At 53.7% G+C, this 26,480-nt stretch overlaps 1 protein-coding gene across 9 annotated transcripts; it reads right to left on the bottom strand.

Annotated features, from left to right (window-relative positions):
- Window positions 1-6,384: 6,384 nt before the first annotated feature.
- On the bottom strand, window positions 6,385-26,412 carry NPHP4 (nephrocystin 4). Of its 9 annotated transcripts, none has more exons than XM_086860898.1 (29): window positions 26,054-26,412; window positions 25,585-25,799; window positions 24,606-24,737; window positions 22,671-22,843; window positions 22,279-22,343; window positions 21,849-22,004; window positions 20,971-21,107; window positions 20,119-20,285; window positions 19,910-20,036; window positions 18,310-18,483; window positions 18,057-18,186; window positions 15,753-15,799; window positions 14,881-15,071; window positions 14,586-14,777; window positions 13,813-13,997; window positions 13,408-13,568; window positions 12,823-13,003; window positions 11,856-11,972; window positions 11,588-11,664; window positions 11,208-11,428; window positions 10,927-11,116; window positions 10,700-10,783; window positions 10,448-10,604; window positions 10,039-10,124; window positions 9,080-9,165; window positions 8,828-8,999; window positions 8,086-8,265; window positions 7,146-7,289; window positions 6,385-6,980 (listed from the first exon to the last, which is right to left on the bottom strand). In XM_086860898.1, exons 2-29 carry the CDS (start codon window positions 25,720-25,722, stop codon window positions 6,840-6,842), a joined length of 4,011 nt encoding a protein of 1,336 aa, XP_086717024.1. In that variant the 5' UTR covers window positions 25,723-25,799; window positions 26,054-26,412; the 3' UTR covers window positions 6,385-6,839. The 9 variants fall into 9 exon arrangements, with proteins under 9 accessions (XP_086717024.1, XP_086717025.1, XP_086717026.1 ...); XM_086860899.1 differs by having other exon boundaries at window positions 11,208-11,425; XM_086860900.1 differs by having other exon boundaries at window positions 10,448-10,592; window positions 11,208-11,425.
- Window positions 26,413-26,480: the final 68 nt, after the last annotated feature.

The raw sequence follows: 26,480 nt of genomic DNA, 5'->3' as shown, positions 1-26,480 counted from the left end.
ATGAAGCCCCAGGAATATGTCCCGTGGCCACCACCAGCACCCAAATGTTGCAGGCTGACAAAAGTACTGGTGCCTGAGGGTTTGAGAGGCAGAGAGGGCTCCACACCATCACATCCTGCATCCCCACAGAGCAACTCCATCCTGAGGCACTGCCCAGGTAACTTGTCAATAAGTATTTGGAATTAGGAGGAATAATAAGGAATTCTAACAAACTCCCTGCTAGAAGCAGCTGTTGCTCCATGTCCCACTGCCCTGGGCTGTAAATGCCCTTGGCTGGCTCTCTCCCTGGTCTCTGCCAGCTCAGCCTCTGCTTAGAAGTAATTAGGAGATAATTAACATTTGTAGCAAACAGCAGGAAACATCTGGGCCTGATAACGTACCAGGAGCCCTCGAGGGTGATTAATGGGGCTGGAGGAAGGAGAGTGGTGGGTAGCATAGCACAGAGTCATGCTGGTGGGGTTAGGACGGGATGGGATGGGATGGGATGGGATGGGATGGGATGGGATGGGATGGGATGGGATGGGATGGGATGGGATGGGATGGGATGGGATGGGATGGGATGGGATGGGATGGGGATGTCAGTGGGGGATGCTGATGTCTCCTTCCTTCCTCCTCTCAAGCAAAGGGGAAGCAGCACCATCCGATCAGGAAGTTTCTCAGGAGCCAATCACTTGGAAGCGACCTGGACTCAGAGGAAGAACAGAGGGCATTTGGTGGAGCTGTAATTTATTTTGTATGACTCCTACTTAATTAAGTACTTCATTTGCATAACTCTGTGCAGTAACTCAGTTCTGTCATCATGAAATTCAGCCATGTGCAAACAGTCTGCAAAAATAACACACATAATTCAAACTTATGTTTGTTGTAAGAATGGGTTACATGATGCAATTAAACAGGCCTTGACAGGCTGTTCAAAATCCCCTTTCCTTTCTCCTTCCTCTGCCTATCCCCTTTCCCTTCTCACTCCCTTTTCCTTCCCTTTTCCCCTCCCCCTTCTCTAAAGAGAGGAATAAACCTGTGCATTGATTTCTGGAGAAATATTTGGGATGTTGCTGGGCTTCGTTAGCTCCTCTCCAGCAATTCCCTTTCTGACCTCCCTGCTGCAGAGGTCTGCAGTGAAAAAGGAGCCTTGGGCTCACCTGAACCACTCACACATTATTTCCCTGTAAATCAGCAAAAGGCCAAGCCAAGGGGTCCTCAAGGCCTCCCGTAACCTTATTAAACCTTTCCCTCACTTGTGCCCTGGCCTCTCCAGCCTTTCACTAGCAGTGTGTCTGTTGGATATTGCAGAAGCCAAAAATACAGCTGTGCGCAGGCAGAGACATATTTTTAGGGCTATGCTGACCTTCCACATCTTGCTGCTGTCCTCCCCATGTGACACCAGGAGAAATATCCCCGGTGACACTCCGTGGCCGTGTGTGCCTGGCCCGTGAGTGAGCGGCCCCACGTGCACGGGCTCGGCAGCCGGTGCAGCCGGGAGGGCTTAGCGCCGTGGGATCTCAGCAAACCCGGCTGACATTTCCCAGTGTGACATTAATAAAGGTGGGCTGGAGCAGGGCAGGGAGCTCCCGAGGCACTGGGGAGAAGCCAGAACATCCCTGAGGAGGAGGACTCTGAGGTCTGTCTGATCCTGCCCTGCTTGTTCCTTATTCACACCCGTGCCAAAGCGATGCTCAGCGCCATGGCAGCAGCCCCTGGGCTCTCCCACCCACTGCCGTGTGGGTGAGCAGCCCTGCTCCAGCCTGGCAGTTCTGGGGCACCCATGTCCACTGCAGTTTGAGCAGCGACTGCCAAAAGGACACACGTGGGCCTGGCGTGGGGAACAGCATCCTCACAGGTAGAGACTTTTTGCCAGTCTTGGTAAGTTTCCAAGGTGTTTGTAAAGTTCTGATTTGTTAAGCACAAACAGGTTGGATTAGCTGGTCCCTCTGCCAGCCAGAGCAGCTGCTGCAGCACTGCTGAGCCCAAAAGTTAGGAGGATTTCCAGGCAGCCAAATGCCAGATGCTGGTGACCCCCAGGACAGTTTCCCTCAGATACACACCCCACAGAAAATTTGTCTGGCCATGATCCAAGAGGCTCTGGGAAGCAGCAGAATGCATCCCCTCTGGTGAGCATCCCCTGGGATTCCCCAGAGCCACTGAGCTGAGGTCACTGCTGCCACAAACCCCCCTGTGAGCAATATTAGCAAAGAGCAACAAACCTCCCATGCCCCCTTCGGCTGCCAGACTAACAGAGGCCAGGAACATGCACATGTGGTTCTGACAGAGAGAACCATTCCAAGTGTCTAAAAATACCTAGGAAGGTAAATGCATTAACCTTATCATGATCCCAGAGTGTAATTACATCCAGCCTGGCTCCCAGGTAAATTAGTACATTAATAATAATTTTGTTCCATAATTACTGTCATTCCTTAGATCTCGCAGCTATTTGCCCATTCACTCACGTGTGCAAGGGCATTCCCATCACCATTGCCACTGTTGGAGCAGCCTTGGCCAAACAGCCCCAGGCAGTGCTTGGGAAATCTGTGTGCAGACTACAGAAGTCAACACATAGTTTCCATAAAGGTGCTGCAAACAAACCAGCCTGGTCCTCATCCAGCTGTAGAGGTGATTCCCACCAGAGGATAAGAGTTTCTGCTGGCCAAGCACCCTGGGGAGTCAGGTGGGATCTGCTCAAACATGGGAAGAAAACTTATACTGGAACCCATTCCTGGCATGCCTGGGATGCTCCACTGTGGAATGGGGCACTGGGAGAGGGTCACCAGCACACCAGGACTGCAGCCACCAGGCCTGCCAGCGGCTGCACATGGCAAAGCCAGCTGCAGAACTGCTGGATGCTCGGAGACTCCCAGGGCCCACAAGGGCTGTCCCCGGGAGGGTCCTCTCCATCAGCTCAAGAGGAAGAAGGAAGGGAGCATCCACTCGGATCTCCATGGAAACCAGGGAGAGGTGGGGAAGACTTTAATTTGAAGTGCTGATTTGGCAGAGGCCCTGGGAGCCATAGGCAGGAGATGAGCTGCATTAAAGAGCAGCAGGAGGGGACTGTGGCTCTGAAAATGGGTGCCAAAAGGGTATCTGATACCATTAGGCTTGAAAAGATGCTGTGAAAGGCAAGGAATCAAATGGGACCAGTGTAGCAGCAAATGATTTATTTAATTCATTTTGCCCCTCTTCTGTGCACAAATTATCCATAGAGACTTTGTTTTTCTTTCTTTTTTCTAAATTTACTTATTAATTTGCAGCAAGGGGGGCAGATGGCTGATGCAGGCAGAGCTCAGAGCACCCTGCTGCCTGCCCCTTGTGTGAAGGCAAACCCTGACACCATCCCCACACCACGGGGACTGCAGCCACTGGCACCTCCTGCTTCCAGCTCCCTCCACACATACTTCAGACTTTGGAAATAAACAGAAGGCTGCAGCCTCCAAGGCTTTGCTTCCAGGACTTTTCATTTAGTGTAATTACTGAAGGATGTTTCCCCTGAGATAAGATCTGTGTGACATTTGCGCAGCCAAACCTCCTGCTCTCCCCCGCCAAACAGACTCACAGCCACAAACAACCGGGTCCTGCAGCAGGAGACAAAGCCGGCATCTCAGGGGAAGCCGTGGGACAACTCCAGCTTCCCAGGGATGAGTGCAGGGCTCAGCAAGCCATGGGAAAGCAGGATGAGAACCCAATACTAACCTGGGCTGGGAGGTGAGGAGCCGCTGTCAGTGCCCAGATTGCTGTGCCCCTGAAATCAAGTGCTAAGCATGAATTTGGGGTGCAGTCTGATGCTCATGCTGACAAGCCAAGTGATCTGCTCTTGCTCCCACAAACCCACTTTCACCACTCAGAAGAATCTGCTGCAGCATCAGCCTTGCAAGAGGGGCCTTCATTGCCTACAGCGCCCACACAGTTTATTTAAAAACCTTAATAGTATTTGGAAATTACAGGCAAATGCTCCATGCTGACCTTCACTAAGGTGGCTGAGGTTTCCCACCTCCGTACAGTAAATCAGTGGGTAAATGAACACAGAGACTCAATTCATCATCAAATGTCAAGCCTGAGACAGAAAGACGGGAAATGATTTAAAAGCAACTGGCAGTTTAGAACTGCTGCAAATTTCTCATTATGGAGCTGCAAATTGTGATGAAAAACTAATCTGTGTTTTAAGCTTTGGTCTGCCCAGAGCTGCCAAGGCCCCTCTCCTTCCACCCCTGCCTTCAGTTGGGGTGAGTCCCATCTGACACCCCCAAAAGCCTTTGAGCATCACCCCCTTGGATGCCCCACTCTCCATCAGACCCTGCAGGAGCTGAGCTCCATAGGGTGGATGTTGAGGTGTGTTTTGTGAGCATTATCCCCAGGTGAGCATTGTTCCCTGGGGTTTCTTCTCCCCCAGGCAAGCTCCTGCAATGTCACCATGGCAGCCATCACCCTCCTCCCCACAGGACCAACCAGGGAGTGAGGATGTGCTTTCAAAGTCCTTCACATCCCATCCATTGCAGCTGAACAGGAGCACAGCCACTGCAGCTCACAGGCTCCTCATCCCTCCTGCCAGACTCCTTTCTCCGGAGACGCTAATAAAATGCATTTCCTCTAGCCAGTGTCTCACTTAGGGAACCTTCGCCTGGGTGTGATTGAGTGCACTTAATATAGTCACTCTCACCACAGAAAGGATTCTGAGCCTCCTATTTGACAGCCTTGATCTTAAAGAAATCCATTAAGAGCAGCTTTATCTCTGGGTTTTGTAACCATTAAATCAGGTTTTATCAAGTCGGTGACGCGCTTTCAGAGAGACAAGTGGGAGAAACAGGGAATAAACCTCCCAAACTCCCATGCTGGGGCTGCTGGGCTAGATCTGGGTGACATGGAAATTACCAAGAAAGGGTTTGTCTCAGTGGAAAGCCCCCCAGGTTGATGCTGCCTCACCAGCAGGTCACAGGAGCCTTTGCTGGATGCTGCCACACTGCTTCCATGTGCCTCAATCAGCTTTCGGTTTGGCAGAGGCGCTAAATACTCATTTCAGCTAATAAAGATGACTGGTAATGTCATATTACAGGGCTGGCGAGCTCCCAGCAAATATTATGGTGAGGCTTTGTTTAATTAGAGGGTTCTCAGGCAATCGCAATTTCCTCCTCATAATGGGGAAAACAAGCTGGGTTTAAAAGTTTGGGCTGGCAACAAACCCTGCTGAGGTTCAGGCATCCTGAGGGCCAGTTTCCCAAGGGCCTTCAGCTGCTGCAGGAGCTTTGCCCCCAACTCCCATGTTGGTTTTTCTTTTTTTTACCTTATTTCCTCATTACTAGTAGCCATTTTTCAGTTGCCCCTCCCTAGCCCAGGTGCTGGGGCCAGGTCTCCCTGCCCTCCTTATTCCTCTGTTGCCGTTCCAGCAATGCTTTTGCCAAGGCAGTGACACTCCAGCCCCCTAAATGTCTCATCTGCATCTACTCCAAGAGGGACAACAGCCCCAAGAATTACTGAACCCATGGGAAGGGCTTTTCAATCCTTCCCCTCCCTGCACACCTCAGTGATGAGACGCAAACTGAGATTTTTAGGCCAAATTAATTCTGTCATTAGTGGAATCACTTCCTTCCTGACATGAATGCAAATGGGTAGAGCACACCAAGCAGCATGCCAGGCACGGGTGCTCAAGTTCATTGTCATTAGCAGGGATGACTTCATTAACAAGTGGGAACCCAGGAAGCTGTCCCTAGGCTTGTCCTGAGTTTGAGAGGCAGCAGCAGCAGCAACTCCAAGGGCCATGGCCATAATGCCAAGCAGCTGGGACACAAGGCATTTGCATTTCCTACAGGGAAAGTTTTATCAACTTTTTTAAATGAGAGTTTTGTAGATTTTTGGGCCACAGACATGTGCTGCAGGGGAGCAGGCAGCACCATTCAAGCACCAGCTGAGCTTGAGTCCCTGTGCTGGTGTCCCCTGAATGCTGGCACATCATTCACCACTCGAGCTGCCTGTGCTGCAGGTACAGCACCAGCTCATTCATAAGCCTCAAGAAATATCGTTCTGTGAAAATGTAATAAAAATTATTCAGCTAATCTACTTTAATAACCCAACTTCAGGGCCTCTCTGTGCTGCAGACAGTATAATAATTTCTAAAATATGAGCTGTCATTTCCCATCAGTGTGAGGGAGGCAGAGGAACTCGGCACCTGACTTTATCGGGGCCACTAATTCACCAGCCTCAGGCCTGTGGAGAGTGAAACAGCATTTCCAGAGCTAGTGGGCTGCCCTAAGCTCCCAGTCCCATTTATGGTCCCTGCCCTGACCCCTAGCATGGTCCAGGGGACAGGGGTGATGCAGGGGACCTCCAGGACTCATCTCCACAGGGCAGGGATGCTGAGGATTTCCACCTCCCCAGGAAGAAAATGCTGCCACACTCTGCAGGTTGTGTGCAGTAATTTTTATGGATCGAGGATGAGTAAAAAGTACCAAAAATCCTGTAAAACTGCCTTAGTGTGTACAAAACTCACTGTCAAATATAAAATACTTTAAAAATATTCTGCAGAATCAAATCTGCAAACTTTTTAAGTTAAAAAAAGATTCAAAGTGCCTAAAATATCATCACGCTTAACAAAAATACAGATCCTGCAGTCACAAAGTGCTGTAACAAACACATCTACTCGTCTCAGTTTGTGCGGATGGAGCCGCCTGGCACCACCGGCACTCAGGGCAATGCCTGGGAATGCTGGTGACAAAGACACCCCCAACCTGGCAAGGTGACAGCCAGGGGATGGAGGTCATGACCACCCTCAGACAGACACAGGCACCCCCGAGGTGGTGTTGATGAAGCTGCTGGACTGGCACAGGAACCTGCAGCTTCGCAGTGACGGGCAGGCAGCCTCACTGGTACAGGACCTTCACGCAGAAGGTCTCCTCATTCTTGTCCTCGTGGTCATTGATGTGAATCAGGATCTCCTCCTCCCCCACTGTCTGGCTCGGGGCGAAGCGCAGGCCGATGGTGTACACCTCCCCTCCAGCCACCTGTGGGAGAGAGGGCTGGAGGAGGCAGCAGCACCTGCCCAGGCCCCTTCATGTGCCCACCTTCCCCCAGCCAGGGTGGCCCTCACGGCTGGCACCCACCCAGCATAACCTGGTCTGGCCGGATGAGGGGCCTGACAAGGAGGGAGTGCTGGCAGCAGGACATACCTCGAAGGAATCCTCCTTGAACTGCAGCAGGTCGGGGCGGTTGGTGCATAAGAAGTAGAGCCGGGGTGAGGGGTAGGGGTTGGTGTAGGTGATGCGCTTGTTGCAGCCTTTCCCACCTCCCACAGGCAGCGAGATCTCAAAGGCCTGTGGGGCAAGCAGGGGCCGTGGCAAGATGGCACAGATGGCAGGGTGGGCAGCAGCAACAACAGGCACTCCCCAAACCCACTACAGAGAATTGCCTCCCGCACACTGCCCTCCCCTCCCACAACTCACATCTGCTCTGCCAGCCAGCAGAAAGAACCCACCTTTGATCTTAAGCAGCAACAATTAATTACGAGTGTGAAGAACAAAGGGCTGGGACAGTAGCAGAGACTAGCCAGTTCCTTCTCATTCCCAGAATGAGCTGTGGTGCTCAGATAACTAGATGGACTTGATGACCCTGAACACCCTTTCCCAGCCCCAACTACTCTGATTCTCTTAACACCCCATAGCACAAGCAGCATGTGGCAGGACAATGGGGCATCAGTGTAAATGCCAATCTGAACCTTTCCCAGTACCAAGGGGTTCAGGAAAACATTTTTAGAAGGAACACATTAGCCAGGAAATCTAATTTTCTGTCTTTGAGGCAAGGCCTCTGCCAGCACAGCGCTAATCGAAAGCAGCATGCTGCAGCTCTAATTTCACAACTGGGAATACTTCCGAGCTGCCGCTCCTCAGCGTGGGGCTGCCTCCAAAACAGCCTAAAAGACATTTTACCAGGGGCTTCAGTGAGATTATTCAAGTACCCAAAGGGCTAAATGTGTGTTTATGGTGGCAAGCGCCAAAAAAAACACAGATGGAAAGAGAGGAAGAAGCAGGAGACAGCCCCGGGTTATTGGCTGAACTGAGACCACTGATCCGATGCCATCACCATGTTTCGCAGTGGTGAGAGCTGACATACCTTGGAGATGAGGGGCTGCCTGCAGGACAGGCAGAGCAGCCAGGAGGACACCAGCTGGTGGGACTCCACGTCCACCAAGTTGAGGTAGATGAACTTGCTGCCAGCCCGCCGTGGCCTCACACCGATATACAGGTCCTGAATGCCATTGGCGGGGAGAAGGAAGGCACCGCTTGGATCCATCTGTGGAACAACACCTGGAGCTACAGCCACCCACAACAGCTGATGACAGCCCTGAAAAGTCCAGCTTGGAGCATCAATTAGACCCAATTGCTCTTAAAAACCTGTACCCCTATTCCACCACTATTAAACCCCGTACTTCCCAGCCCCAGGGATACTCTGGGACTAATTCATGTCAGGAAGGACAAGAGCCACTTGGGAACACCCAGGGCCTCCCCAGCCCAGGGGTTCCCCACACAGGCTTTGCCTGGGGAGCCTCTGCCTTTCCTTTACAGGACAGCAGTGGAGTTTTTCTGCCTTTTATTATTCACATTTCCAATTACGGACGAACAAATTCTAAAGAAATTGTGAGTCTTCAGACAGTCTCATTAACGCAGATAATTTGCCCTCCGGGGTTTCGCGCCAATGATCCTACACATGACAGCTCTAATCAAAAGATAATTATCACAAACGCTTTATGGCTCTCAGTTGTTCACAGTTCCGCGTGGGTTGCCTTTTGCTTTCCAGAGGGGGTTTCTCTGGGCTGACCCAGGCCAGCCAGCCCCCAGCCCACCACAGGGGTTACCTCCAGCTCCTGGGGGTGGGAGGTGAAGGCCCGCACCCTCCGCGGGGCCGCGGTGCCACGCAGCAGCAGGGAGAGGCGGGTGAGCTGCCCGGCTGTGCAGGCCACGTCCAGGCGCTGCAGCGAGTGCAGGTAGAACTGCCAGATCTGGACAGGTGCTGCCAGCCAGGTGTCCCTGTGCATGGACAGACAGACAGGGCTTGCCACACAGCATGGGAATCAACATACCCACCCTTTTGGGGTCCTGCTACTTACATATAAATAGCAACAAAGAACTTTTTGATCTGCGGGCTTGGTCCTCCGGCTACTTTGAGGAAGATGTCCTGTGGCTCACCAGGCCCCTGCACAGACAACAGAACATTGTCCCAGCAGTTGACCAGCTAATGAGGAGCCCAGGGTGTCTTCCCATTAACGGGGGAACTACCACCAATGGCCTTATGAAAGCAGATGCTTTGGGTACCTCGTTAAACTACGTTATTAAGTTATTACACAGCTTGGCTGAGCTCTCCCAGTATTTTTAATTACAAAAGAGGATACAAATGACTATCGCATTCCAGGTCTGTATCTGTAATCAAATTTTGGCAAATTTTCTGCAAGTTTTCTAACAAGCCCTAATCCAATTACCATACTAACGCATTTCCACAACAGCAATTAGCAACTATCCCTCGTCACCATTTGCATGGACATGCCTAAGCTTATTTTTCCCTTCCACCCCTTCCTGCTGTGGAGCCAGCCCAGGAGAGCCTCCTGCTTGGGGAAGGAGTGGGATGGTGCAGGGCTGGGCATGGAGCTGCCCCACTACCCCAGCATCCTTCAGCAGGGATGGGCTTTGCTGTGCACCCCAAGGACACACCATCCCACCGTGCGCTGCCAACAGCTGCGGATACCCCGAGCAGCAGAAAGGTCTATCCCAGCCCAACAAAAGGCTGCTTTTCCCCAGTGTCTGAATCATCTGGTACTTGCTCAAAAGAACAAGCAAGCACAGGCTGCTGCATGATGCGATAAGGGGCAACGCTCAGCCTCCCCCACCAAAACAATGCAGCTCCTTTTAACTGGGAATAAAAAGCAATTCCAGCTTCATCGCTGCCACTGTGTCACTGCCATGGGCTGGTACACAGGGATGCTCTGTGGTTGTACCCACATTGGCAGCTCTCTGTCAACCCAAACAATCTGCAGAAGGACATGAGGAACAACGATGCCAAAGTGTAACATACCAAGGATTTGGTTTCACAAATGATGTCAGGGTCACTGCATCGAACAAACATCTCAGGCTGCCCGCCTGGCACCCCCACTGGTGTGCCTGTGGACAAGGGACCGAGGAAAACACCTTCAGGAATCTGCTTCACCTCTGCCTGTGCCTCTCCCCTGCACCCCACACAGCTGCACACAGAACCCCTCATGCTAGACTACCAGCAAACCACAAGGGTGTGCAGGTGTAGGGAATTTGGATTGAAGTTAACAGAGAAAGATGGATGGAGAGCAAGCCAGGAGTCCAGGGCCATGAAGGGGTGAGGAAGCAGCAATGTGCTCTCTGGATGCTGCTGTGCCTCAGAAAGGCTCCATGAGTTATGGATGATGACTAAGTGAAGAGCCCAAGCCCTGCCAGGCACACCACGGACTCACCAGGGAGGGTGTACCAGGGAGGCAGACGAATGGTTTTCTTCAGGAAGGTGAGCTCTGGGTGGTAGAAGCGAAAGGTCTGGTCCACCACATGGGGCTGCGGCTCCACCTTCACCCGCAGGAGTGCGATGGGCTTCCCCCCGCTCACCTGGAAGGTGACCTGTCCCAGGGGCCAGCAGGAGAGGGATGGGGTTTTCCAGTGATTCTGCTCCTCCCACACAGCCCCTCAAGCAGCGTTTCACCTGGTTCCCTAACCTGGATGAGCTTTGTCTGTTTGGCCCCGCTCTTCCCAAGGGAGTGAGTGTCCCCACCGGCACCGGTGCCCAGCCCAGCCGGCCCCTGCAGGGTGAGAGTGAGTTCCCTAAGGGTACAGCATCGCTGCAGCTGCTGCTGCTTCCCATGGCTGTTCCTCTGCATTGGCAAACACAGCCGAGGGGAACACTTCGTACTGGGAACAGCTCAAAACAGGGGCCTGTGCCTACCTGTGCTGCAACCACAGCAGGGTCTGCAGAGAAGGTCTGGTATTTGAAGGGGATGTGGACAGTTTCACTGGGGCGCAGGTAGACCTGAGGCTTGAGGTCATCACGGAGATGGAACATATCCTCCTCCACTGGTGTAACACTGTTGGTCAGCTCCTTGAAGTGGCGCCACTCCCTCGGGTCCAGTATGACACTGGGGCAGTGAGCAGCAGAGGTGCTGGTGAGGACTGGGAGGGAGCTGGTACCACCCTGGCATCTCCCCACACACACAGGGGAGCCCCCACCTGAGCTCAGGGTCGTTGACCTCGATGGTCACAGTGTGCTGGACAGTGTACGGGTTCTTCAGGGCGAACTCAAAGAACTCAGCTGTCCCCAGCACAGCGTGGACAGTGCGGGTGGCTGTGATGGCCTGGCTGAGCATCTGGTAGATGCTCTCTCCCTTGATGTGATCCCGGTAGGCATCAATGACCTGCAGGTCCCAGGCACGCTGCTTTGGCCAGCCCTGCTGGGAGAGAAGGAACCATGAGCCCAGAGACACGCAGGAGTCTGGCCCCACATGAGGCCTCCTGCCACCAGCCCCCATGTGCAGCCACACCACCAACAGGTGCTGCAGCCAGTGGGTGGACATGGCCTCACTGAGGGTGACCAGGGGGGCCAGGCTCACTTCTGGCCGGCGACTGCGCAGTGCGGCCTGCAGCTCATTGTCCACATCCACCAGCCTGCGGGCCCACGCTGTCCTGCCTGTGGGGAGAGACCACCGTGGCACCAAGGACAGACACCCCACAAACTGCAGCCCCCAAGAGCCCTGCAATACTGCAGGGCTGGAAAGGGGAGCACCAGAGGGGGCAGCTGACCCACAGCTGGCACTGCAGCAACAGAGACCCTGCCCACCTCAACCCACAAGGGACAGGCCAGGCCCCAGCAGGACTCACCACCAGGAGTGTTCAGGGAGTTCCAGCCACCACCTGGGGTGGTGACAGTGCTGTCTGGTGCAGTGACAATGCGGGAGTGGAATGGCAGCTGTCCTGGGGTCCCCTCACACGGGTGACCTGCCACAAGTGGAGACATGAGTGAGTGGAAACCATCCATTTTCACTGTTAAAAAATCTACTGCAAATTTTTACATGCCTGCTGCTCTGTTCAGCCAATTTACACAAGCAGGAGGGAATATCTGGAAACCAGTGATGCCCATAAAGCCCCACATGCTCCCTGGAGCCTGTTCTGTCACAAAGTCACCTGTCCAGGAGTGAAGCAGCACCAAGAGCACACACCATCCTGAGCCACTCACCAGATCCTGCTTTCATTTCTGTGTTCTGCCTCCTCCAGCATGGCCTGCTGCATTTCCCCCCTCCCACAAAGGCTGTGCCAAGTGGAGCCACACAAGGCTCTAAACCCACCAGGTATCTTCCCAGCCTACACATCCCATCCCCATCCTTCAGGAAAGTATACCAAGCTTTGCCACCCTATTTCTAACAGTGTTTTGAAATTTCAAAAAAACAGAGGATGGGAAAAACACCAATCAAAGGGCAGCTGCTGTCCTGGAACAGTGGCTCCACTTCCTCCCTCCCTCTTCTTTGTCAGGGTGGGAGTTAAACCACTCCCTGGGTTGTGGATCTCAGATTCTCCTTCCCAGGAGCTTATCAGCCCTTTGCAGGCAAAGTATGGAAATGATGATTTAAGATATCTTATATGGAGCTAATCTCTCCTCTGAAGATAAGATTTTAAAACCTGGAGTCACTGTACATTTATAGGACACAGAATTAAATACATAAAATAAAAGCAACCAGCAGGTTCTGGGAAGGATGACGTCCCCGCCAGCCTGGGTCTCACTCAGGTACAGCCCCGCACATGCTGGGTGCCCCACCCGAGCCTTTGGGCCGCATGAGCAGTGGGTTCTCACCAACATTGGCCAGGCAGAGGTGGAGGCGGCCCCTCACAGCCACACGGACACCGAGGGGCCGCAGGGCGCCGTGCCGCAGAGCCTCCCGGCCCATCACCGTCCCGTCCGGCTCGTACTCAGTCGTGGCCACCTCCAACTCGTGGTAGGTCCTGACAGCCATCCGGCCCTGGCGCAGCAGGGGCTGGGGACAAGGCAAGGACAGACAAGGTGTGATGAGTAACTGGGGAGTCTGGCCCAGAGGGGTCAAGGGGTCTGAGTATGAATGACACTAGATGTCCTGGCTCTGCAGGGCTTAGTGCTAGAATACTGCCAGAGTTCCAGGGAAAGGCAAAGAAAGTTAATGCTTTGTCATCACTTCAGAGGAAAAGATAACAAATCCTGTGATTAGGGGCTTGTCACGCTGACACCAGACTCGGTTACACAGAGGGACTGACAGTTACTCCATTACTGAAGACACAAGGACAGTGCAATAGCATCTCAACACAGGACCGAAATGAGAGCTGCACTCTGCCCTAGCACTCCACACAGGCAGGGGGGCCTTCACCATTACCAGCCATGGGAAAAGGCCTTCTATCTAATCAATACCTCCAGTTTAATGGCAGCAGACCCAACATGAAGCAGGGAGTCCCCATCCCAGACGTCAATCTGGAGGCTGTGCTCGGCCAGGTACCGCAGGAACCAGCGCTGCTCCCCAGGCCGCAGGAAAGCCGGATCCACCATGTACTTCAGCTGCAAGCCTGGTGGTTCTGCAAGGCACCACACTGTCACAGATGTGGCACTTGTCTTAATGGGAAGCCTCAAGGTGCACCTCACACAACTGACATTCTGTGTTCTGCTTCAAACTGGATGATCTGAATGTTTTTCATGACATGCAAATCAGCAGAGGTTTGCTATTAACAGATACCAGCCCACCCCTTGGGCCAGAGGCAAGCCCTCATCCACCCAACAGAAGAGGAGCAGCCATACATGGATGCTAAAACCAGAGCTTACTGGTTAGGGTCCCATCCTCGTTGACACGGAAAAGGAGCTGTGCCGGCACAGCCAGCCCAGTTGCCAGACCCCCGTCTGTGCTGACCAGCTGCAGCCGGGGCGTGGTGACCGGTGGGAAACGGTAGAACTGGAAGGTGAGGAAGACAGTTCTTGGCCACAGCCCCTCCACACTGCCCTGGGCATCCCTTGAGGAGACAGAGGGGTTTGGGTCACTTATAGCATGGCACTGCCACCCTGTCACGAGCTCCTCATGCATTTGGCACATGCCAAGAAGCAGAAGAACAAGAGAAGATTGGCAGCACCACAAGTATTTGGACTTTTCTGAAGACAGCGGCCATACGGTTTGCCTTAACTTTCCAAAAAGCTTTGTAATTCCAGCTGTCTCCTGCCATATGCTGTGATGGAGGCGCCCAGCAAAGGCAGCATGTTACCTTCCCACAGCACATTGCCAGCCATGGAAGAAACAGAAGCGGGGCCTTATGCAGCCAAAGCCACCCCTTGGGTGCCAACTTTGCCAACTCCATTTGCATTTCTGGAGAAACCCTGCATTAATGAGCTCTGACATCATATTGTAGCTCATGGATCCAATTTTAAAAAACCGGATTATTACTTAAAAGTGTCCAGAAAGGACAAAAGTAGGTGCTAAAAGAGGAGACACCGCTGCAAAGATGTCTCTTGCCCAAGCAGGGCAGAGGGTTGGGGGAATTTGGAAAGGACTCTGTCCAGGAGGCCTTTGGGATCTGCCCACACAAGACCATGAACTGCTATCCCACCTGTCAAAAGCCAGGAACTGCAGGACAATTTCATTGCCTTGCAGAGGGTCAGCTTCCTCCAGCTGCAGGTTGAAACTGCCCAGCTCCACTGGCTCCGAGATTTCCACTGGCTCCTGGTTGCGGTCCAGGATGTCTGGAAAGCCGGCAGCGTGCAGGCGGGCCAGTGAAGCACGAGAGAGGGACACATGGAAACTGATGGAGAAATAGGGGTGAGCTCCACAAAAGGGGCCATGGGGACCCTGGCAGGCCAGGTGATGGGGCCACAGGAACCTGGGGAGGGGCAGCCGAGCATCACCTGCTTGCCTGCAGCCCCACAGCAGCCATGGGCAGCTGCAGAGGGGTGAAGGGCAGTGCCCGTAGCTGGTCACTGGCACAAGGCTCTGTGTCCGGTGAGCCCAGGTTGGTCTCTAGGTGGGTGATGCCCCCATCCTGCTGCAGGGTCTGGCCTGTGCCCCGTGGTGAGGCCACGAGCTGGGACACCGACAGCTGGTGAGAGAGCAGCAAGCGTGAGCACCCACAGCCCCAAGGCAGCCTCCTGAGGCAGCCCTTGTGGCAAGCAGAGCCAGCAGCCCCCTCTGTGCTAAAGGAGCTCCACCACCACGTGCCCCAGGGGTCATTCCACCAAGAAGTGGTACAGCTTGCCCGCAAAAGGGTTTGCACCTCTGCTCCCATTTCCCCAGTGCTCGCTCCCTGGCAAGAGGATGAGCACATGCAGCAGGAAGATCAAACTGCTTAATGTGGCCTTATGAGGCATTTCATTTCATCAAAAATATTTGTGTGCATTGATTCCTGCATCAAGATATAAAACAGCATAAAGAGGGCTCTCAGTATTCACAGCTCTCCTTAAATCCTGGGAACTCTGCATGAACAAACTGTGTGTCACTGTCAGCGCATACCAGGGACAACAGCACCCAGCAAATCTGGGCTGTCAAAAATCAGAGCTGCCCTCACTCCTGGGGTGTGAAAAGAGCACAGGGAACCTCGCCCAGCACATCACCGGCAGGAACTGCCTGGAGGAGGTGGAGCTGAGGACACTTAGTGCCTCTTGGCTGCAGTAGACAGGAAAACAGGCAGGGGATGGGTCCAGAAGCACATCCTACATGTGGGCCATCCCCTGGGGAATGCTGCTGCCCACCACCCGCATCCACTGGTGCACGTGACACTTACCCCTGGTCCCCGTGGGGAGACTGGCACTCGCCGTGGGGTTGGCACTCCTGTGGAGAGGGACAGGAGAGATGCTGTAGAGGAGCCATCACCCTCAGGCCCCATTACTGCAGCTGCACCCACTGCCACCAAACCTGCCCTGTCCTTCCACCAGCCCTTTTCAATTTTAGGGGCAAAGGCAGCACAGTGAAGCAGCTTACCACTACCCAAACATTTCTTTTGACTTATTTGCTAATAAGACTGCTGCTTCAGGGTTAACACAGCACATCTCCAGACCCATCCGTTATTTTGCCGTGAATCAGGCTAACTCTGCCACAAACAGCAGCTCCCCCATCCCCTGACAGCTCCGCGGTGCCCCACGGCCACACGGTGCTGCCTAAGTGGGATGCTTAATGAGACGTGAAAGTTTTAGGATACTTAAGGTTTTCATTGCTTCTCTGTTATATTTTGTCACTCCCTTCATCTGCTCGAGCATTTGTGCCCCGAAACGGTGGGAGCTTTATTGTGTTTATATTCGGCTGCTCTCTCGCGCCGGCACAGCTGAGCTCACTGTGCCGTGGAGCCGCGGGTCCTTCGCAGCAGAGCAGGGGCACAGATGTTCCATCTCTGCATCCATGTGATGCTGAGACCTTAATTTGCTTTCGCCCACCACATACATCCCAGCTATTCCATGCTGGCTGCTGTGTAAAGGAAACCACCCTGCCTCCCTCATGCCTAAAATACTGTTTGTTTCCTTCCAGTTAGGATGGCTTTGGCTGGTGTTAAGAAGAGGATGGACAGACACAGCAGCAGCACCAGCATTTGAGCTGACAGAAGAAGCTCTTGGCCCCCCTTGGGCCAGGCAGCAGCATGTTTCTCAACAGAACTCTACAAAAAGTTAACCCAATAGTCTCCTCAGGCCCTTGGGACACAGGCTGGAGGGGCACAGCTCTGGGACCACTGCTGCACTTGCAAGCTCTCCCTGGCGCCATCAGCCCCCTGAAGCTGGGAAATGCCAGGGAGTTTGTCCCTGAAAATCACCTTGATGGGGATAGCCCCTCACAAGGGACACAGCCCACAGTCCAGCACACTTGCCCAAGCCAGAGCACTCCAGACCACCACCAGGTTGGAAGCTCAGTGTCAGCACTTGCTTCCCTCTCCCCTCACCACACCACAACTCCCATCAGCATCCCAGCCACCTACAGCTGAAAGGCACCAGGGAAAACTTTTCAAGCAGCACCAGGAAGGTACCAGTCATGATGCAGCGTGTGTTGCCGGGAGATCAACACCACATACCCTGACATCACCAGACCCCTTCATCTCCCCCTCAAGCTTTCCTCTCCAAAGCCCCTCCCAGGAGCAATCCTGGCTCCTCACCAGCAGAAACACAGGATTTGTCATAGCAAAGCCGTGGTGCCACTGCCATCTCGTGGAAGGCACCACCGCACTGGAGCCAGCAGGGAACAGCAACCCACCGTACTGGGCATTGCCTGGCCCGTGGGCTGGAACCAAGTGATCATCAGAGAGCTGGGGAGGTATCAGAGAGCTGTGGGACACACACTGAAACACTGCCTGGTGACCAAAGCATCACCCCAAGACACACCTGGGACCCCTGCAGGAGCAGCACTGCAAAGAAAGGGGAGTTTGCTTCCCACAAATCACAAAAATGGATGAAAGATAAACAAGCCAAAGAGGATTTTTAGGAGCACAGTGCATGGGCACAACCTCATGCCCAAACCCAAGCCCACAGCATTTTTCCTTCCACCTCCAATAGAGCAGAGGGGTGCTGGAACCCTAACCACACAGCCCCCAAAACTATAGACAGATGCACCTGTGCAGATGCACAGATGCTGCCTGCACCTCCTCAGTCAGACACCAGCACATCCTGCACACATCAACCCAACCTAGGCAAACCTAACCCAACCCCATCCATCAGTGGTGGCACAACCAGATTACTTTTCCCCAGCCTATGACTGATATCTCTCTTGTCTCATGTCTGGAGAGACTCTGAGTCCAGAGAGAGGAGCAGCAGTACCTGCAGTGAGCATGTGCTGCTGGTGTGGCCACTGCACTGGGTGACCTGGAATTGGAGCCGGCTGGGGCAGTGCTGCCAATCCCTGGGGATTTTGCACATGGCTCAGCAATACTATCACATGGGAATTTTGCAAGTTAAAAAGTAAGAGCTGAATTCAACTTGACAAAAACTTGCTTCACTCCAGTAATTCATAACTAGCTCACTGAAACTCACTGAAGTCTTGTTTTCTCTCCCGAGCAGACACCAGTGCCACACTCTATATTTTAAACGTCAGCGATCTGGAAAACACTCACTCAGCGATGGCGTAGGAGGCTGCTTCAACTCGTCCCTGTCTTTACATAGGAGCTCCGCAGCAGATACAAGATGTTCTTCCGAATCAGTGGAAACATGGAATTGGACAGTCCCAGACTCCACGTGCTTCCCCTGAAGTTGGCAACGAAAATGCTTTTAGACAGTGTGTTACACGCAGCCTCCCTCGTGCCTCCGACAGTGGCCCCCTCGCCCTGACGCCGGAGGCAAAGCTGCCAGGGGCCAGCACACCCTTACCTGCCGGGAGCTCGGTGGGGTCCGGTAGACCAAGGCTTGGCAGGGGCCACGGCGGGCACCACCACGCAGGGGCAGGACAACGTCCGTGTCACCGGTGCCCAGGGCAGGGCTCCAGACAGCCCAGCGCACCGAGCGCATGTCGGCCGCCTCGCTGCGGGCACTGCCGGACAGGGCCTGGGGGTGGGGGGGCTCAGTGAGCACCAGGCAGCCCCACCTCACTGCCAGGAGCTGGGAATGGGTGCTGCCAGACAGGCACTGGCTCTCATCCCCCTCCACACCTCCTCAACCTGGCTCTGGCATCACAGAAGCCACTGCTCTTCATCTTGTTCTGGAGACACTTCACTTCCCAGGACCTTATGCCTCTGTAACCCCTCCCTCAAGCAGCTGCACGAAGGAATACATGTTGGACCCCCATCCCTGGCAGAGGGGAAAGCTTTCCACTTACCCAGCACATCCACAGCCTCCCTCAAACTGAAGGAGAGGCACAGAAAAAAGAGAGGGCTCTGCCAGCACCCACCATCCCCCTCACAGCTAATTATGGCACGGAGGACAAGGACAAGGTGATCAGCTTTGCAAGCAGCTTTGGGATTAAGCACTCTGCCCCAGGGTTGCACCACAGGGACTGGCTCCACTGCTGCCCCAGACAGCTCCCCACAGAGCCAAACAGATCTGCCTCTAGAACCCCAAATCTCCGTGGGACCTTGGGCTTCAGCTTTCCAACAGAGCTGGATCCAACAACAACTTCTAACAGCACAGCTCGGTGTCTCCCTTCTCAGTACAAATCCCTCTGGTCTGGCAATTGCATCTGCTTTATAAATGCCCATTTCCTCTACTTTGGCTCTGGATGGCTTAATAAGAGGCATTTGCTACAATTTCAACAAACATCTTAGCAGGACGATTAAAGCCTCCTAACAAATGCTTGGCCATCGACTCAGCCAGCAAGGAGCTGATGGCTCAACAGTACAAGGTCTCTGGAGGGGATACACAGTACTAATTGAGCTGGGTTTAACCTGCAGAAAGGTTAAACTAAGATGTAAGTAAATTATCAGTAAGTAGCTGAGAGTATATTGACTGCAGAGACCACCCCCAGAGATTTCTCCTGCCTTTACAGTTTGAGAACATCAGCCTGAAGCACCCAGAAAACCTCAGCATTCAGGACAAAAATAAACAAAAAAAAGGAGTGGGATGGGTTAACCTCTTTTCAGCATAAATGCCAAATTCTGAAGAAAAGCCTTTTTGATATTACAAAAAAAGCTGAAATTCTCCAGATTAGCTTGCCAGAACACTGTAGGAATGCTGCAGGCTACATTCCTGCATCTACATATAAACAGTGGAGAAATACAACCACATGTAATTAAAATAATTCACCAAGCCATGCAGGTTGTTTTGTGCAGTGCAGTGGAAGGCACCCGCACACTTTGTAGGGCCCTGCTTTACACAGCACAGCCACAGCTCCACAACAAGGAGCTACAGCAACCTGGAGGAGCAGGATGGTGAAACAGGGCAGAGGAAGGAGTTTCTCAGCAAGGCTCACTCCTCCAGAATGGATCCCTGCTCTTTCACAGGCACAGAGACAAGGCGCACACACTCTCAGCCCTACCTTCCCACCAGCTCTCCCTGTGCTGCAGAAGACATATTCCAGCTGGAAGCAGACCCCGAATGCCGGGTGAGGGACCATTTCACTCAGCTGGATGCGGCTCCTCAGCACCAGGGCTTGACCTGCATCCCTGTGCGGGATAGAGAAGTGGCTGTGGGAAGCATCCAAGGCAGGAGGGAAGCAGCACCGGCAGCAGAGAGGCTCTCCCTTACCTGGCTCCAGAGCTGGGCACCCTCTGGCAGCCACTCGGTGACAGTTCTGCCCCTGGCACCAGCACAGCGACCTGCGGTGCCTGGACGAAGCGCAGGCCATTGTGGACGCCAACGTGCAGCCGCCGCTCCCGAACCACCAGCTCTTCACCGTCCGACCCAGTGTTAGCCTGTGACAGGAATGTTTTCCACCTTGGGCAGCCCTCCCTGCGCTGACTACAGCCAGAAGAATTCAGGCAAACCCTTCAGAAACTCAAAAAGCAGGACCTATTCCCCCAGCAGATGAGAGGTACAAAAGTCTTTTGTCTTTATGGCAGAGTTGGTGCAAATCTGGCAAGAAAGAACCTGGCCAGTGGCTGCCACTCCAAAGAGATGGACTCAATACTCACTGCATCTCATCTCAGCATTTCCCATAGCAAAGCAAATCCAAATTCCGTATGTCTGGATATTCAAAACAAAGCCCACACAGAGCACACACATACTAATCCGAGAAGGAAACAAGCTAAAGGCTTCCACAGCAAAAAAAATGCTGGAGACTCCAAGAGAAACAAATGTATGAGTATCACTTACACTATTCACCCCACCCATAATTCCAGACACTAGAATTACTGTTGTACACTGTGCCTCCCCCTGCCTCAACCACATTGGCAGTACCTAGAATGACGGAATCACAGAATGGTTGGGGTTGGAATGGACCTTAAGCATTATCTTGTTCCACCCCCTACCATGGCACACCTTCTACCAGAGCAGGCTGCTCCAAGCCCTGTCCAACCTGGCCTTGGACACTTCCAGTGTCCACAGTTTCTCTGGGCAACCTGTGCCAGGGTTCCACCACCCTCACAGCACTCTACTTACCTGAAGTAAGCGATCACTGTTCAGTAAATCCAGCAGTTCCTCCTCAAACTCCTCCAGAGAAGGGTACAACTGGATGAAAAGCCGCTCCAGATAGCAGGTGACTGTCTTCATCAGCCGGGGCTTCTGCAAGCAGTCGCCTGAAAGACAAGGTGGTGGCCACAGATTTCCCAGGCAAACACAAAGCCACCACTGCTATGATGGGGTGCCCTGCAGTGCCAGCAGTGGCTCTGCCAACTCAGCTTCTGAGCACTGGCCTGAGCACCTCCAGGGACTCAGCTGCTTTCAAGACCTTGCTCACCTTCAGTACCAACATTTACTACCCCAAAGCCATCAGGTTTTCCAGGCAGGAAGCTGGAGAATAATTCAGCTGCAGAATTCTGAGGAATTTTTTACCCTCTGAATCTTCAGCTCACATTATTTTAATTGCAGAACCTCAAAGGGCAATATGCCATAGGGAGAGATTAACAAAAGCCGAGCAGGCAAGAGCTCATCCCCCCAAACCTGCCAGGCCCCAGTGATGCTGAACCTGCCTCTGAGAAGTTTAAACAAGCTGCAAAAGCTGTTTCTAAGATTCTGCTGAATGACTGTAATTAAACCAGCCATCACTTATCCCTAGCAGCTTCCCAGGAGTAAAGCAATTAACGGACAGGGAACTGACTGAGCCATTTTGACCGATTCCAGACTGAGCTCTGAGTGTGAGGGCTGTGGCCCCACGCAGGGGAGATGCTCTTCACAAGGGTTGCAAGACACTGCAAAGAAACCACTGTGCCCCCACAAATCCCATCCCAGTGCCCTGCCTGCCCTGCCACAGCCTCCCAGGGACCCACTGCCTTAAAGCAGGAACAGCACAGGCAGAGGAAAAGGGAAAGAGCCCTTACCTGTGTCTCCACGTGCCGGCAGCAAGCCAGGAACAGTCTGTAGCCCAGATATCAGCAGGTTTTCAGGAAGGAGGTGAAATATCGCCTCCAGGGGCTGGTGGGACTTCAAGGCATACTGCAGGTAGCTCTTCTCCATCACTGTCATATATTTGTTCTCTGAAGGAAACATCCCAAAATGAACAAAACTGGGGAGACAGCTTCACAGTCCCAATGCTGAATGAACCATTCATTATCTGTAAACACACATGCTAGGAGCTAAGGAAAACCTATGTTTGCCCAGCCATGCCACTCCCAGCTGGCAGTAAGGCACATCCACTGAGCAGGACCAGGGCACTGACCATGTCTCACATCAAGCAGACACATACAACACACATTTGGGTAAGAGAAGCCACCAAGAAGAACCAAGATGCCACGTCTGGCTGCTCCTTACTTTCCACAGGGTTCTGGAAGCGCGGGTGCAATAGGGCACGTGGTGTCCCATGGTACAGCTTCAGCCTGAAAGCAAGGAGCACATGTGCAGCAGTCAGTAAATCCACCCTGAAGCTCATCTCCATCTTCCATTACATCTCCATCTTCCACAAAGCCCCTGCTCAGCAGCAAAACCCACCCAAACCACTCTGAAAAAGCCCTGTCCTTTAGGGAAGGGACAGGCATTCCTTCCAAAGCCATCACTGCTACCTCAGAGCAAAGAATTCCAGGTTTCTAAATGCTGCCTCTGTTTCTGCAGCTCCAGAACCACCCTTTCTCCCCCCTTCAAAGTAGCCATGCACGTTGCCACATCAATTCCTAGTGTGACCAGGCACACGCAGCAGGGGAACCTACGCTCTGTCCTCAGTGGCTGAGTCTGTCACCTCTGATCCGCTGTGGAAGAGGGGAATGATTCCAAAGCCACAGGAAAGATGCTGAGAGCTCCCATCCCCTTTCCCAGCCATCATTACCACTTCCACGACAGCAGCAATGCCAGGGTGGTTCAAGGAGGTGTGGAAATAAATTACCTGGGACAGGAAAGGAGAGAGATGGGCTATTTCAGAGCTGGCAGCAGCAGCTGCAGGCAGAGCAATGCCTCTTGTACTGGGACACTCAGTGGCACAACCAGAACATCCATTAGCTTCCAGACAGAAGCTAATGGCAAATTACTTCTGGCACTGCTACGAAATCTCAGCCCTTAAGTCTCAAGCATCATCTTTTTGTTTTTTAACTCTCTTTTTGTTGCCAACACCTGTTTTCCAGAATAACTTGCAGGCTGCAGACCCCAAATGAGCAGGGTGTCGCTGAATCCCAGACCTACAGCATTAAAGCACAAAAAAGGAGCTGGAAACCTTCCTGCAGTGGGGAGGGACATGGGAGTAGCCTAGACCTAAGGGCAGGAGGGGACAAGACACAGGTCACCTCACCAGAACAGAATTTATAGCTAGGTTAATCTTTTTATTAAAAACTCATTACCCCAGTGTTTCAAGGAAAACGCTTACTACAATATGGGCTATCAGGAAGGAATAAAAGAGAGAGACATTCCCACATCTACCCCAGGACATAAATCGTTATTCCATTAGCCTTCATTGCAAGGTGCTGGATTAACGACCTGACCACTGTGTCTGCAGAGCAAGGCTCACCCTGCAAAGGCACACGGAGCCCTGACAGGGGATCCCCTGTGCCACTGAGCTGGAGGGCCCCTCCTCAATGTACACAGCAGTTTGTCACTGCATTCTTCTCCCCTAGACCCTGGGGACAAAACCCGCCACACAGACTCTGATCCCTGTCCTCACACCTTCCTGCTCTGGTGAGGCTGGCAAGCAAGCACACAGCGCACACACAGGCAGGGGAGCAGTGACTTTCCACCTTCCCTCACCTGTCACAAATCAATTCCAGCTCCACCCGAACTGTTCCTAACAATGAGCTGCTGATTCTCCCACACCTGGAAGATCCCACCCTACATGCAGATCACCCCTCTGTCAGACCCTGAGCCCTGCAGCTGCAGGGACAGGCAATGCAATTCAGCCACCACACAGAGGCTGCAACACAGCCCCCCAACACCCCAAAACTCCTGCCAACTGCTCCCAACCACATGGCAAACACCCAGGAATCCTGCAGACAGTGGGAATGTATTTGGAAAGGCAGCTCCTCCCAGCATTCAGCTCTCTCTGCAGCACTCTCTGCCCTAGTTTTAATCCATCCCTCTTCAAAACAAGCCAGGGTGGGACGGTACTGAAACACTTAGGAGAGAAATACACACATCAACGCCCCTCAATGTCACTGTCAATACAAAGGAAGGAAGAGCCCGGGGCCGAGCTGTGCTTCACTTCACCTGCAGCACTGAGGACGTGGAAACAGGAGCTATGAATTGGGAAGGAAACATGGGTCATGCTATGGGGCAGCAGGAATCTCCCCACTAAGGGACAGCCTGGTTTGCTGGTATCGGCAGCGGATGGAAACATGGCTTTGGGAGAGTTTAGTCCCCAGATAAGCAGAGAGAAGCGCTGTGCAGGAGGGTGGGCAGTTGCTCCTTCCCTTCTTTCCCACTTGTGGGGAAACACTGCTCTCTGTCGCCAGCTCCGAACACAGCAGGTGGCAGGTGGTGGCACATCGCTGCTCCCACGGTGGCACCAGCCTCAAAGGAAACCCAGCACCCCAGTTTCTCCAATAAACCATACATAAAGCTTAATAAACGGGCAGTGTCTGGGATGCACCCTGGGGAAAAAGTCAGGAAGCACTGGGATGGAAAAGTGATGGGCGTTTTCCCAGACCCTTGGCAGCCCTCACCTCACTGAACGTCGCCCTGGCCGAGCGTGGCGGGGCAGCGCTGGCAACTCGCCAGCTGCTCCTCCACGTCCTCCCAAAGAAGTGGTGGTAGGTGGCATCGAAAAGGGAGAGGCGCAGCTGGTACTCGGCTCCCTGCAAGGCACAAAGCACTGGCTTTGGGGATGCTCGGGGACAGGTCAGCTCTGCGTCCCCAAAGCTCAGGATACACTTTAGTATGAGATATAATTCCTGTTTTCTAAGGGATGCCCAAATCAGGCACATGGTCACAGACAGCTTCATGCATTGCTGCAGGACCTGCTGCCAAGCCAGAGGCTGACAGAGCAAAGGAACAGTGGGAAAATTGAGCATTAAGCATAGAATAAAGAAGCAGTTGATGTTAGAGTGCTATCCAGAAAATTCAATTTAAATATACTTACCTAAACTAACAAAAAGCTAAATGAAAAATTAATTCAACTCAGATTTACAGATAATAAGGCATGGGATTGAAACAACTTTGTGGTTCCAGGAGATTTCCAGTTAGTTCTCCCAAAAACCACCTTGTTTTAAAAGCCACCATTGGGAGCTCAGGCCCACACACATGGACAGGAATGCTGAAAGAGGCTTAGAAAAAGATGGGGAGTGACTTTGTACACTCACAGAAAGTGACAGAAAAAGCAGGAGGGGAGGCTAAACTGAAAGAGGAGCAATTTAGGTTTGCTCTTAGGGAGAAATTCTTTCTTGCTAGGGTGGTGATGCACTGGCACAGGTCATCTAGAGAAACTGCGGCTGCTCCATCCCTGGAAGCGTTCAAAGCCAGCAGGTTGGAAAGGGCAACCTGGGCTAGTGGAAGGTAGCCCACGGCAGGAGGGTGGAAGGAGATGATCTGTAAGGTCCCTTCCAACCCAAACTATTTCATGATTCTATGAATAGTGAGACTCAGCAGAAACAACAGGTGCAGCAAGACATTGCCGGGTCCCCTCGCGGGGCCGATCGCCCCTACCTGGGAGAGGGCAGCGCCGTGCAGGTACTTGAGGACGCAGCGGAAGGCGGTGGAGCGGGGCGGGGGCCGGGCCCGGCCCCGCTGCGGGTGCGGCGGCAGCGGTAGGTACTGCCGGAACACCCGGTCCCAGTCGCCCATCGCCTCCCGGGGGTCGCCGCTGCCTCCCGGTGCCAGCTACGGCGGGCGCGGGGCTGGAACACCAGGGGACGCGCACCCTGCGGGAACACAGCCACACGGACCCCGCACAGTCAGCACACACAGCCCCGCGCAACAACCACACGTGGGTGGGGACGGCCGCTGCCCACGCCCGGCCCGGCCCGGCCCGCGCCCGCCTGGGGATGCGCACGAGTACAGCCATGGCAGGGCTGGCCCGTGGCGGCCCGCCCACGCAGCCACGGGCTCCCGGTGCGGGGGAACGAGACTGGAACTGGCCCCGTCCCTCAGCGCCCGCACCCCCCCGCTCACTCACCGCGCCCCGACGCCATCTTCTCAGGCCCAACCAACCGCGCGCCGGCCCTAGGGGGAACTGGACGCGCTACTGCCGCTCGCCGTCCCGCCGCCCACCTCCCGCGGCCCATCGCCGGCTGAAAGCGGAGACAACCAAAGGCGAGACGACCCTGGAGTGGTTCCACACTGGCTCGGGGGGCGACGACAGGACGGAAGCAGCGGCGGCAGCGGCAGCCTCCCCCCTCCACGGCGGGTGGTCGCGCCCGGCTCAACATCGGGTTACTAGGGCGATGGTGCCGCACCGCGCAGGGCGGGTCCTCGCGCTGGGCTCGGCCGGCTCTGCAGCCAATGGGGATGGCGCGGCGCCCTCGTCATTTGCATGCGGCGCGAGAGGCGGGCGGCGCGGCCAATGGGCGGCGGGAGGGGCGGGGCCAGACGCGGCGGGGCGG

This window comes from Cyanistes caeruleus, chromosome 22 (assembly GCF_971803275.1).
Source record: "Cyanistes caeruleus chromosome 22, bCyaCae1.hap1.1, whole genome shotgun sequence".
Lineage (NCBI taxonomy): Eukaryota > Metazoa > Chordata > Aves > Passeriformes > Paridae > Cyanistes > Cyanistes caeruleus.
The sequence above is the reverse complement of the archived record's forward strand: the minus strand, read 5'-3'. Positions and strand labels throughout refer to the sequence as shown.